Source organism: Xenopus laevis, chromosome 3S, assembly GCF_017654675.1.
Source record: "Xenopus laevis strain J_2021 chromosome 3S, Xenopus_laevis_v10.1, whole genome shotgun sequence".
Taxonomy (NCBI): domain Eukaryota; kingdom Metazoa; phylum Chordata; class Amphibia; order Anura; family Pipidae; genus Xenopus; species Xenopus laevis.
In genome coordinates, this window is record NC_054376.1 from 124,403,293 (window position 1) to 124,417,899 (window position 14,607).

Sequence of the window (14,607 nt, forward strand, 5' to 3'; positions counted from 1 at the left end):
AGAACTGTAGTAGCCTTTGACTAGTACAGAACCCCAAAACATAATGTGCAGCATTTCCAGCCTATTTTATTGTTAATCTAAAGTATCCCTTTAAACCCCCCAATCATCTGTTTTGCTCCCCAAATGATTCCCCTCTTGAACACAATTCACAATTGTTGTGCATTTGTTCCCACCCTTGCACCCCACATTCCCCCCTCACAAATAAATACACAGAACCATTATTAATAATTATCTTTTTATTTTTTTTATACTTTTTTTTGTTTTAATTACTCAGTGCTCTTAGCTCCTTGAATGTCAAACCAGCTTATAAAAAAATGCACATTATTCATTTTTTTTTTTTAAATGTGTTTTTTTTTCTTTTTTAAACAATGTTTCAGTCCCTTTCTTGCTCTTTAAATAAATTAACCTTTTCCCTTTAAAACCAATGAAAGCCTTTTCCTCTGTCGGGGGAAGGGCTTCAAAAAACCTTGTTTGCTTCGGCTCGGAACAAACATAAATAAGCACATATTTATACCCACACAAATAAAGAATAAATACTTCGAAATAAGTTAAAAACAACAATTCAAAAAGATCTCGCCAGGATTTCATAGTCATTTTTTTTTTGCATTTTTTTTAAAATCATTTTCTATATCCTCTGTTGATTTCTTCTTAAATCTGAATTCATAAGAGATCCTACACTTTCTACTAAACACAGTCATAATAACCACACAGAACCTAAAATACAAAGATCTAAATAAAATTTGTGGGTTCGGGCAGGAATTTTCCTCCCTCTTTCCCAACTACATGATATATATATTTTTTAAAAGAAACACAAACAATTTCTGATTAAATCATATCAAAAAACAGTGAAAAAGAGATTTCTGGGGGAACTGAAAATAAACGAGAAAACGATTTATAGAACAGACGCTAACTTAATAAACAAAACTAATTGTTCTAGCAATGTCCTCTCCTACACTAGAACTGAAGGCCAAGCCAATTTTTTTGTGTGTGTTTTTTTAGAAATAATTTTGTTTCGATTTAAGGCTGCAGTCCCACTTTCCTATTGTACAGAAATGTCATTATTTGTCCAAAATGCAAATGATATGTATGAAGGACTGCCTCAAGGCTTTCTGCAAGTGAAATGTAATTACGAGTCCCGTTCGATCAGATCTAGGAATGCACTGGATTCTCTGGAATCGCAGCACTTTCTACTGAATTCCGATTTGGATTTGAACTTTAAGATGCTGATTTATTAAAATTCATAATTGTATTTTTTCCCCACAATTACACTTTTGTTAATAGGAAAATAAACCATGATCACACATATTTTCAAATGACAGATTTCTGATTTTTGAATGTTCAAGATTTAAAAAAAAAAATGTAAGAATTCATCAGATAAAACCTGGCAAGTTTCTGTAAATTCAACTTTAAATACATTTGAAAATGTATTTTGAAAATTCAAGCTATTTTCAAATTCAGGTTTTCAAAATAATTTAATGAATTTAATAAGTTAAATGAATAATAGAATGTGATTTTAGTTCAATCTTTTTTTTTCACAGAATTTAAAGAGATTACGTTTTCTGAATCCGTTTTTTTGTAAATGTGCTGGCAATCAAGGGGAAATAAATGCGTTCGCATTCATTTAAAAAAATTTTAAATTTGAAAAACTCTTTAATTTTAGTAAACCTACACATATGGACTGAACTGAACATGGCAATTTTTTTATTACTGATGATCCAATTTATTTTTAATTGTTTTCAAATGTCAAATTAACGTTTGGATTTGGTTGGGTATTTGGCTAAAACTTTTGTGGGGGATTCACTAGGCAAAATCCAACAATTATGAATTCAGATCACATAATATTTTAACATTACATTTTTTTTAAATTATTGTTCTTAAATGCAAATTTTCAAATTAGGGTTTGGATTCAGTTCAACATTTGGCAGAAACCGTTCAACCTGAATCCAAAAATTATGAATTCAGTGAATCAGATCAAACAATATTTTATAATTAGCATTGCAGAAAAATATTTTTTCAATGATTTTCATTACAAAAAATCAGGACTGCACTTCTGGAATCATTTCGGTCTCATTTTTAGAGTCCTTTTTGTCCAAAGCAGACCTTATATTAGTTTTTTTTCCAATATATTTTTATATATAACACTTTTACATTGCTTTTAGTGGTCAGGGGTTTCTGTCATGCTTTTTTGTTCTGTTTTAAGCAAAGAGATCCCTAAAAAATATATCATCTATGTTTACGAACTGGAAGATTTAATTGCTGTAAATTTACTTGAATGTTTTTTTCATTTTTAAATGTATTTTCCATATTTCCTGGATAAGTGGGGCTGGAGCGATAATCGTTAAAACATCAATCCAATTCAGATTTTTTTTCTATTCTCCTCTCAAAAAACCTAGCACGATATTTAGTAAGAAAACAGAATATTAATAAAAATACATGCTATTTTTTGTTTACCCTCATTTGTAAAACATATCATCGTTTCCTGGCTTTTAATTCCCTAAAATGGAGGCCTCTTGAACACTAGCAATGGAGACTAACTGAATTAAACCTACTGAGAGAGATGGAATTGAACAGCACAATCCCACTGGGGCGGAGTAAGTGTTCGTTGGTTATTCGTATCTGTAAAAAAATAGGATTTCTTTTATTTATTTATTTTTTTATTTCAGAACCCACATTAGGGAATTAAAAGCACAATTTTTGTCCAGTGGGCTTGTCTTATATTGGACAGGTTATGAAGGTTCTGACTGCTCGCGGGATTTATTTACGCTTTTCTATAAAAATATATATTTTTTTTGTTTAAATGTCTGCGCCCGTCTCATTTCTTCGTTTATAATCTCCTTTATGTAGAAGCATGAAGTTAAGGTGGTGGAGGGCACAGATGCAGGGAGCTCAGAAAATAGTCATGGCAGCAGATGGGTTCATGTTTTTTAGGTGTTTGGAAGGGCAGAAAATTAACCCATTCACTGCCAGAGAGAGAGAAATACAACATTATTAGACAACCATGTCAAGATATATCACCACTACTTATCTCTACTTTAGGGTTACCCACATCCAGCTGAAGAAATTGGGAGTTTCAGAACTGCAAAGAGACTGGTTTCCTAAACCAAGACCCCATGCATGATTCCTACAAGATAAGCTTGGTGTCCTGTGCTAGACTCTTTGCTTTGGGTCACAGCCTTAGAGGTGACTCTTCATAGTTGTTCCTCTATCTTCCACTACCTCCCAACACTTTATTTTTCTCTCTCTCTCTCCCCCCACTCCTGCCTCTCACTCCCTTTCCTTATGACATTTCCCTTCAGGCTTTGTGCGGTTTACTGGTTTTGAATGACACTTGCAGGACCCGGTCTCCCAGGCGGTATCCGTTGAGACTAGCGATAGCCATGGCAGCTTCATCGTAGTTTGTCATGGTGACGAATCCAAAACCTTTGCACTTGTTGGTAGTGAAGTCCCGGATCACTTTGACATTTGTCACTGCTCCAAATGGTCCAAACAGCTGCCACAGGACACTCTCATCTGCCTCAGGGGACAAGTTGTAGACGAAGATGCACCAACCAGCAGTGGTAGGAGCAGTAAGGCTGACACCAGCAAGGTTGGTAACACTGTCTATGGTGATTGGTGAGAACCTAGGGAGGAAAGAAAGCGGACTACATTGGGTGTAAGGAATAGATCTGAACGAGAGGAATAGAGGAGAGGAGGTTGGAAGAACTAGAGGAAGAAAGGAAGAAAAACTATTCAAAGTATAGGAAAATAACTATTTCAAGCAAAGACACAACGGGACGAGAGATGGCCCTGTGTTTGCCAAGTAGTTCTGCATGACAGTGAGGAAGAAGTTTGAGGATTGGCCAGAGAGGTCAAAATAGAGTTCATAATATATATTTACAATGGCAATACCTGGCAGTGTTTGTGTAGAAGGATTAAGAGGTAAGAGGGTGCAACGTGTGAGACACATAGAGGATGATTTTTGGTAAGTTCTGGACATAAAATGGTGAAATAAATAAAAAGGAAACAGGTAGAGGGTACTTGTACAGCCTTCTGTGCCTGCCAAGGCTATATGAATTTAGTATCTGCCCATTTCACCAAGCATATGTCCCATATGACAGCATATTCTAGACATTCCGTTTGGTTGCCTAACTTGAAGGTTCTATGACAAACCTACAGGCCCGGACTGGCAATCTGTGGGTCTGACAAATGCCAGAGGAGCTGCTGTAAGTTGCCATAGAAAGTGACTAATAAGTGGGCTGATGGGAGCTATTTGGGCCTCTGTGTTCTAGGAATGCCAGGGCCTATTTTGAATCCCAGTCCAGTCCTGAATACGTACATTATAGCTGCCCAACAAACAATTAAATTTTATTACAGCTCTAGTCTTTTTTATTGTAATTATGATGTCACTGTCACGGAGTGTAAACTTTTTAGATCACTCTGCTTCCTAGTGGGACTGGCTCTTTAACCCATAAAATACATCCCTGCAGTGGCTTACTTTTCTCCCCAGTGGGACTGATCCTTTACTGACAAGAATTGTGTGCAAGATGTAATATGAGGGGTTCTGAGGACACCTTTACCTTCTCCTACTCCTACTCAGGTGCTAGACGTTGGATGAAGACCCAACACCAGAGCAAAGCTTAACATCTGGTTGTATCCATTGTGGCAACAACATTAATGGACTTGGGTTCAGAGGACATTACTTTACTTTGGATCAGGGAGGATGATAATGAAAATCATGAAATTATGAGGTTCCCATCTCCAAACAAGGCTTGGAAGAAGGTAGTGGTGATATTTAAAGGACCGGGTATTTTAAAATATTCTGTCTTTAAGGGAACGGGTGGTCAAAGGCTTTATCCCATTGGTCACTTTAATATCTAACCCGTTATGTTTGAGGGGCCCTTGATTTCCCAGAATACTCCCCAGTCTTATAGACATATTTCTAATACAATGTACAAGACCATGTGACCCATCCCTTTTTACCTCCCAACATAGCCCGATTCTACTTCTTTCTAGGACGTATGGGCATATGACCTCCTCCCTTTCACTATTTATTATAAGATCTTGGCAGGTCTAAATAAGCCAATCAACCTTTACTGGTAACTTATAGTATTCTGATAAGAGGCACTCCCCTACTCATAACTAGTCACTAGTTGACCTTATCGGCATGGTATGGAAACAAGATGCAGGAGCATTACCATTAATAAGTTGCCTAGCAAATTGTACTGTGCCCCATATTTGTACAACACAAGTGGATCATTGATAAGACACACAGTCTAATATACTTGGCACACAGGCACGCAACATAACTTTACACAATCTACAGTAACACTAAAAGCAAAATTAAATGCCAACAAGAAAGAGAAAAAACTGACACTCTACAAAAAAAACCAAAAAAAAACAAAATCACATAAAAACCACTAAAAAAAGGAATAATTCTCAGAGCAGCCAAAAAAACTAAAAAAAAAAGAAAACTTTCAAGTGGGGGTTGCACTGCAGTTTAATGCGCAGAGGGAGGATTAAAAGATGATAAGTATAGTAGGAGTATTTATGGATATATTTCTCCCAGTCTTCCATATATAGATGGGATCAGCCATATTGCCGAGAATTCTTTGTATATATGTTGATTGACTAAATTTTAGCAGTTCGCTGTTCTACTGAGTGTCTAATCCAATCCAAGCAATATGGCCAGCCTTAGTCCTCCTTTTAAAAAAGTATTCTCTGTCGGTCCACATTTTAATAACTTCTAGAATCATTTTTAGGAATTTATTGTTCTATGGACACTTGCTGAGAATGTCTCTAAGGCAAGCAATATGGCCATAGTCCTATTTTTTTTTTTAAAAAAACCCCTCAAATCTCCTTTTAAAATAGGAACGTACTGAACCTTAAACATTCACCTGTCCTTCTGCTATGTCATCTTGCCAGAGAGAAGCAAGTAAGTACAAATTAATGCCAAATGGGCTATGGAAGACCATTTACCATCGGTGGTAAATACTAGTCAAGAAGAAGAGCATTCCCACCATGCCCTACAGTGGAATTAGTTCTATACCTGAGTACCCTTAGCCTAGTGCTGAATAAGTGCTGCACTGTATAGCAATGTAGAGTATCCTGGTCCGTTCATTAAACTGCAGTAATGGTTAGGGGGGCAGCGGGTTTGGCTCATGTTTACCTTTTGACGCCATACGCCATGTTTATTAAAGAGTCCAGCCTGTGAGAGAAGGGACAGGAGAGGGAGTGGTGTGTTAGTAAGACTGCAGGAAGAGCAGGTGAGGGGTAGGTGGGGAGACTGCTGCTCTGTAGATGCCACCAAAGACTAGGAGCTGAGGGAAGAAATGAAATATACATTTCACTCGTTGACATCCATGTCTTCCTGTGTCCCCATCTCTCTTCAAATAATCATCTGCATTTCCAACAGCCAACGACTATCTGACCAACACCCAAAGGGGTTACAAAATGAAAAAACAAAAACAAAAATGGAGGAAATGACACAGAGCTATCACTTTCCTCGACACAGAACAACACAGAGAATGATCTGGAAGATATTCCACACACAGATAATGATGGGAGCTTGGAACATCTAGAGGAGCTTGGCTCATCAAAACTCAAAATCTACAACAAATGTACAAAGAAAAATCATATAGGGAAAATATAGGTACATGTGTGTGTGTGTGTGTACGTGTAGTTGTGCCTAATGTGTCTTTAAAGCCTAATATTACACTTGTGCAAAACCCATAGGGTGAATGTTGAGCTTTGATTGAAGCCTTAATATAATGTGTACCATCAGTCTTGCATTGTTGAGTGACATGACTTTAGCACAGCGGTATCCAAAATGCGAGGCCGTTCCCCAGAGTTTTGGCTGGGGAAACCCAATCTGAAACCTTTATAGGGGAAAAAAAAGGGGGGAATACACTTGTATATATTCTTGGGAGCCTAGCTTGAAGTTCATTTAGAATGAGATAAAAAGTGGGACTTAAACTAAAAAAAGTTTGTTAATCTAGGGTTTAAATAAAAGTCCAATAAAAGGTTCTTATCTGTCACTTTCACACACCACCACTTTCTGATGATGATGTTCTATAGCCATGGCTCTCAGCCTTTTGTCACCATGAACACTTGTTTGGTTGTTGTCCACTTTGGAGTAACTGTAGACATGATTAAGGTAACCCATGTTGCTTTAGTATGTCTATCAACTGCTGCAGAGTATAAAATGATGAGAGGTGTAGATGGTGTACATAGAGGTTCTTTTTTTTTCCTATACAAAGATATGGGTCAGCCCCATAATCTGCAGAGTTTTTTTTTATCATGTTAAACACGGTGGTTATCATTTACACATGGGCTGCACATTTAATTCTGGGCCACACCAGGAAGTATTTATAGACCCATATGCTACAAAGAAGGACCAACAAAGCTGCACAGACTTTCTACTGCCGTAGTTTGACAAGATAACATCCAGTTGATGCCACCAGTATGTGTTCCTGCTCAACAGCAGGATTATGATGGCCCTCAATGACAGTTGGCATCTACCTTAGGCCTGATAACATCCAAAGAGTTTGGTAACATTGTAATCAGCCAATGCTAATAGCTTTCCTTGTCTCTGTGAAAGCATTAGCTTCTCTGAGCCTCCAAGGGTCAGTAGCAAGCTTTAAGCTTAGAAAGACCAAGGCCATATCTGCCATACAGGCCAAAAAGCACTTTTAGCCAAAACAAATTAAAAAAAGTGTGATGGACATTTTGTGGGATTTTTTTAGAATGACTCTTTTCACCATCATATAGAATACAGACTTACAATCACCTCATTGGTTGACCATTGTGTTCTTACCTTGAAATGTCAGCAAGAGGTTTGAAAGGACTTGCAAGAAATGGAGCACAGATAAGCCGATGAGGGATTTTTTGTTGAGAGTACTACGAGTCAAGTCTTGCTAAGACCTCAGCCAATCATAACTTGTCATACTTGGTTGTATGAATTGGTGTAGAGGCTTGGGCTATGAACCAATCAAGCTCAAGCCATGGCTGACCATAGGCTGTGTCTCCCAGAGGTTCCCTGTGTCCCTTAGCTGCTCCAAGAGCTTTATTGACTCTGCTGTATATCATCAGTCAGTATAAATCATCCATGTGAAATGGGGCATATCAGGTTATAAGGAACAATCAGTAATAATCTACCCACAATTACAGTATGTGCTTTGGCTAGGTAGCTAATGGACTCTGCATCTTATATCAATCATAGCATTTTTACACTCAATGACAGATGACAGTTGGTATCAGAAAGAGAAAGTACTACATATGGCATTAGCCTGGCATGAAATGGGCAGCAGATACAGCTATGCGTAGGCAAGCACAGTCTAGGCAGAAAATGGGCAGCAGAAAGGAATTATATACTGAGAATGAACAATGCCTTTGTTATGGTCATCATGGGAAATCTTGCAGCTAGTGAGTATATTGTTGTAGTATTAGCAGCCAGGACACACAATGAGAGGCTATATAAGGCAGTGAATATGACAGGGGTACAATGAGGGGAGGTATAGCAGCAGTAACATAAAATAGATGGCGAAGGGGCACATGATGGACTGTAACTCTTGATGGGCTCTAGAGGGCATTGGTGGAGTACAGCAGAAGCATTGGAGTCTAAGAATGATATGGATGTGACATGGGCCGTACAGAGCCATAAATACAGTAAATATCAGTGCAGGATTGGTGGTAAGAAGATAGAATTAGATAAGGGCAAGCAAGTGAGCTTTGCAAGGGGTGGGATGGGGGTGATAGATATGGTGGATTAAAGCCAATAGGGGCATCCCCTCACCTGAATCTCTGAGTTTGATGGTGTAGGGGTCCTGTGTACCTCCGGGCTGTAGTTTGGTACAAGTGTGTGAGTAATGCCTGTCCTGTTTTCTGACTGGGATTGTTGGCAAATTTCACTGTGATTGGTTCACTGGAACCAAGTGGTTTCTGTCCATTAAGGCCTTTAATAGCCTCCTCTGCCTCTATTCTCTTATCAAACCGGATAAAGCCCACACCTCGAGAAACACCTGAATGAGAAAGGAACACAAGGTAAATACACGGGAAGAGTATCTAATAAATAAGCAATATGGCACTCTCTTGCTTGCGTAATAAAGGAGTTACAGGGACAATAAGGGGCTCTTGGGCTGGGTTAGTGGAATAAGGAGTTACAGGGACAATAAGGGGCTCAGGGGAGGGAGTTAGTGGAATAAGGAGTTACAGGCACAATAAGGGGCTCAGGAGTGGGGTTAGTGGAATAAGGAGTTACAGGAACAATAAGGGGCTCAGGGGTGGGGTTAGTGGAATAAGGAGTTACAGGGACAATAAGGGGCTCAGGGGTGGGGTTAGTGGAATAAGGAGTTACAGGGACAATAAGGGGCTCTTGGGCTGGGTTAGTGGAATAAGGAGTTACAGAGACAATAAGGGGCTCAGGGGAGGGGTTAGTGGAATAAGGAGTTACAGGGACAATAAGGGGCTCAGGGGTGGGGTTAGTGGAATAAGGAGTTACAGGGACAATAAGGAGCTCAGGGGTGGGGTTAGTGGAATAAGGCGTTACAGGGACAATAAGGAGCTCAGGGGTGGGGTTAGTGGAATAAGGAGTTACAGGGACAATAAGGGGCTCAGGGGTCGGGTTTGTGGAATAAGGAGTTACAGGGACGATATGGGGCTCAGGTGTTGGGTTAGTGAAATAAGGAGTTACAGGGACAATAAGGGGCTCAGGGGCGGGGTTACTGGAATAAGGCATTACAGGGACAATAAGGGGATCAGGGTGGGATTAGTGGAATAAGGAGTTACATGGACAATAAGGGGCTCAGGGGTCGGGTTATTGGAATAAGGAGTTACAGGGACGATATGGGGCTCAGGTGTTGGGTTAGTGAAATAAGGAGTTACAGGGACAATAAGAGGCTATGGGGTGGGGTTAGTGGAATAAGGAGTTACATGGACAATAAGGGGCTCAGGTGCAGGGTTAGTGGAATAAGGAGTTACAGGGGCAATAAGGGGCTCAGGGTGGAATTAGTGGAATAAGGAGTTAAAGGGACAATAAGGGGCTCAGGGGCGGGGTTAGTGGAATAAGGAGTTACAGGGACAATAAGGGGCTCAGGGGCGGGGGTTACTGGAATAAGGAGTTACAGGGACAATAAGGGGCTCAGAGGTTGGTTTAGTGGAATAAGGAGTTACAGAGACAATAAGGGGCTCAGGGGTGGGGTAAGTGGAATAAGGAGTTACAGGGACAATAAGGGGCTCAGGGGTGGGGTAAGTGGAATAAGGAGTTACAGGGACAATAAGCGGCTCAGGGGTCGGGTTAGTGGAATAAGGAGTTACAGGGACAAAAAGGGGCTCAGGGCGGTGTTACTGGAATAAGGAGTTACGGGGACAATAAGGAGCTAAGGGGCGGGGTTAGTGGATAAGGAGTTATAGGGACAATAAGGATCTCAGGGGCGGGGTTATTGGAATAAGGAGTCACAAGGACAATAAGGGGCTCAGGGGTCGGGTTATTGGAATAAGGAGTTACAGGGATAATAAGGAGCTCAGGGATGGGGTTACTGGAACAAGGAGTTACAGGGACAACAAGGGGCTCAGGGGTGGGGTTAGTGGAATAAGGAGTTACAGGGACAATATGGAGCTATGGGGCGGAGTTACTGGAATAAGGAATTACAGGGACAATAAGGGGCTCAGGGGTCTGGTTAGTGGAATAAGGAGTTACAGGGACAATAAGGGACTCAGGGGTGGGGGTTACTGGAATAAGGAGTTACAGGGACAATAAGGGGCTCAGAGGTTGGTTTAGTGGAATAAGGAGTTACAGAGACAATAAGGGGCTCAGGGGTGGGGTAAATGGAATAAGGAGTTACAGGGACAATAAGCGGCTCAGGGGTCGGGTTAGTGGAATAAGGAGTTACAGGGACAAAAAGGGGCTCAGGGCGGTGTTACTGGAATAAGGAGTTACGGGGACAATAAGGAGCTAAGGGGCGGGGTTAGTGGATAAGGAGTTATAGGGACAATAAGGATCTCAGGGGCGGGGTTATTGGAATAAGGAGTCACAAGCACAATAAGGGGCTCAGGGGTCGGGTTAGTAGAATAAGGAGTTACAGGGACAATAAGGGGTTCAGGGGTTGGGTTATTGGAATAAGGAGTTACCAGGACAATAAGGGTCTCAGGGGCGGGGTTACTGGAATAAGGAGTTACAGGGACAATAAGGGGCTCAGGGGTTGGGTTAGTGGAATAAAGAGTTACAGGGACAATAAGGGGCTCAGGGGCCGGGTTATTGGAATAAGGAGTTACAGGGACAACAAGGAGCTCAGGGGTCGGGTTATTGGAATAAGGAGTTACAGGGACAATAAGGAGCTAAGGCGTGTGGTTAGTTGATAAGGAGTTACAGGGACAATAAGGGGCTCAGGGGTCGGGTATTGGAATAAGGAGTTACAGGGACAATAAGGGGCTCAAGTATCGTGTTAGTGGAATAAGGAGTTACAGGGACAATAAAGGGCTCAAGGGTCGGTGGTTATTGGAATAAGGAGTTACCAGGACAATAAGGGGCTATGGGGTGTGGTTATTGGAATAAGGAGTTACAGGAACAATAAGGGGCTCAGTGGTCAGGTTATTGGAATAATGAGTAACAGAGACAATATGGGGCTGAGGGGTTGGGTTAGTGGAATAAGGAGTTACAAGGACAATAAGGGGCTCAGGGGTCGGGTCAGTGGACTAAGGAGTTACAGGGACAATAAGGGGCTCAGGGGCTGGGTTAGTGGAATAAGGAGGTACAGGCACAATAAGGTGTTCAGGGGCCAGACATATAAAACAATATAAAAATGTGCAAACTGCAGCTTGTCCCGTACAGGTAGTGCTGTCACCTGTTACTTGATCCACCAGGATTCGGGAGGTGATGATTCTGCCATACTGAGAGAAGAGCTGCTCCATCTCCTTCTGGTTCATATTTTTTGGAAGGCTACTGACGTATAAATTTGCATCTCGGATGGAGGCAGAGCTGGGACGAGCATAGGAGACCTAAGGAAGCAGAAAGCGGATATTTACAGATGACTGTATTGGGAGAAAGACCTTACTTTGCAGAGCTGACTATGTATAATGTTTAATAGCCCAAAGCAAATCATGAAATCCATTATATATATACAGGTAGATCAATGTTAAAAAGCAGAGTAAGGAAAACTATACATTGCTTAGTCATCTAACAGCATGCATGGAGCAACAGCAAGAGCTGCTGAGGAGAATTATTGTGAATATGGGTTGGGACAAGTGGGAATAGTGACTAATTACTACTCCTATAAAGTGTGACCCCCAAATTAGTTAGATACGTTAATGGGAAAACACACATTTAATTTATCTTTTGCTATATTATACATGGCCCCATTCTAAGCGAACACTACCTAGATCTAAATAATAATAGCCTTATAGCTACAGTTGCTAGGGTTGCCACTTTTTCTGGAAAAAATATACCGGCCTTCCTATATATTTATCTTTTTTCCCTATTAATGCCAGGTGGCAACCCTAACAGTTGCCCTAACTGTAGAGATGTTTCTTTATGCAATTTTTGGCAATGGGTGGACTGTTTAGGTGCTGTCTTCTGGGCTTTAAAAAAGAAGAAGGAATATCACTCAAATACATAATCCCATGAGCCATTGCACTAGAAGTCGCTGTGAATACAGAACCATGTAATAATATGCTGAGCCATTCCTCATACAACTATAATACGCCACAGCCATGAATAACCTTTAAAATGTCTCATTACTGAGATTCACTGAACACTGTGTATTATTTCAAGAAATAGAATGTTCCCTCCTGTACAGTATATGAATATCACCATGAGTCTTGACATTGCAAAGCTCATGTTAAATCACTTGTCCTCGTGCCTTTAGGGTGAAGAACATTGTCTATGATGTTCCCTCTGTCAGGAAAGGCCCCACTAGGTGGTGATCAAAGGCCAGAATGCATTCTAGGGCAGTTTGCACTTACAAAAGTGAAAGCCTGTAGCTTTAAATGCATGTGACTGTCCTCAGCAGTCCGGCTTACGTCAATTACCTTGGCTTCTTATAAATTCCTATAAAGCTTAGATAGACCAGTGTGGGACAATTAGATGCCACACAGATGTGTTCTGCAACCACAGTGAGGCCTATGTTACTTAAAGGGAAAGTAAAAGCTCGTACAGATATTGGTGCTGATTGTGCAAGATCAGTTCTACAGTGGTAACAGGACAGATATAGCTTTGTCTCTAGTTGTTCCTTGTGGCATGAGGGATGTCCTATACTCCCCCTATAATGTTGCAGGAAGCTGAAGGTGTAACCTGCTACCTTACCTTTCCCCAGGGCATGTGGACTGTTGATTATAAGGCTGCAGGGGTTCCTATGGAAACATAGCAGTCCCATAAGAGATTTTCCCACTGCTAACATGTGTTGCTAAGGGCAGAGCAGATGGAGTCTGATGCAATTGACTTTAAATATATCTTTGTTTCCCATGTTATTATACTTTGTTATCCATCCCTACTTTTCCAACCATCAAAGCTGGTTTGAGGGGCCCACTATAAATAGTGCCCTATGCAGTACTCACTATTTGGTTCACCTTTAAAATAACTTTTAGCATGTAATAGAATGGCTAATCCAAAGCAATCATTTTCCAGTCTCTTTTCAAATCAGTGCATGGTTGCTAGCGTAATTTGGACCCCCAGCAACCATAGTGTTAAAATGGCAAACGTGAGAGCTGCTGAATAAAAAGCTAAATAACCCAAAGAATAATAACAAATGAAACCCAATTGAATATCACTCTCTAGTCTACATCATACTAAGGGCAAAGACATACGGGAAGATTCGCGGAGATTCAGTCGCTTAATCTCCCTGAAAAGCCTTCCCGCCAGCTAGACTCTAAATCGCTGGCGGGATGGCACTCAGATTGCCTCGTTTTCTGAAGTTGCTCGAAGTTTCATCTTGAGGCAACTTCGGGCAACTTCGTAAAACTAAATGCAGAATCGCTTTTCAGGGAGATTAGTTGCCCGAAGAGGCTAAATCTCCCCAAATCTTCCCATGTGTCTATGCCCTTAGTATGATGTAGAGTGTGATATTCTGAGACAATTTGGAATTGGGTTTCATTTTTTATTATTTACAGTTTTTGAATTATTTAGCTTTTTATTCAGCAGCTCTCCAGTTTGCCATTTTAACAGTACAGTTGCATGGACGACTAAATCTCCCCGAATCTTAGCGAGTGCCCTTACCCTTACAGTTAATTTAAAGGTGAACAACACCTCTGTAATATTTACTGTGCTGCTATTCCAGCGTGACTCAAGGGGACTATAAAAGGACTGGTGCCTTTGAGTTCCAGCTGAGCTGGAACTAACAACACTGAAGTCAATATTTATATTTTATTTATTAATGTGTCTGAAATTGCTTTGGGTTTTTGGGTTGCTATGGGGATTTCATGCAGTCAGGCCTGGATTTGTGGGAAGGCCACAAAGGCCCGGGACCAGCTGCATCCACATTGGTTCTGAAACATCGGGGAAATGCAGGAGATCTGACCAGTCTACGGAAGCTCGTTGCAACCATTCTGGGTTGCCAGACAAGCCTGGCCCCATAACTAACAATGTTGCTAGATTAGCCCCTCCCCTGTGTGCATGAAATGAGATCAGGAAGTAATTGGTGG

General features: G+C 40.8%; 1 protein-coding gene across 9 annotated transcripts in view; it reads right to left on the reverse strand.

Moving 5' to 3' along the window:
• Window positions 1-625: 625 nt before the first annotated feature.
• Window positions 626-14,607, reverse strand: part of LOC108703481 (ELAV-like protein 3) — a 36,095-nt gene continuing 22,113 nt past the window's right edge. For 2 of the 9 annotated variants that reach the window (XM_018239618.2, XM_018239617.2), the window contains exons 4-7: window positions 11,802-11,970; window positions 8,771-8,996; window positions 6,146-6,184; window positions 626-3,641 (exon numbers count right to left, since the gene is read on the reverse strand). In XM_018239618.2, coding sequence (XP_018095107.1) covers window positions 3,293-3,641; window positions 6,146-6,184; window positions 8,771-8,996; window positions 11,802-11,970 — 783 coding nt within the window. In that variant the 3' untranslated portion in view covers window positions 626-3,292. The remainder of the gene's footprint in view (window positions 3,642-6,145; window positions 6,185-8,770; window positions 8,997-11,801; window positions 11,971-14,607) is intronic. The other 7 variants (XM_018239621.2, XM_018239619.2, XM_018239620.2 and 4 more) reach the window with 7 other exon arrangements.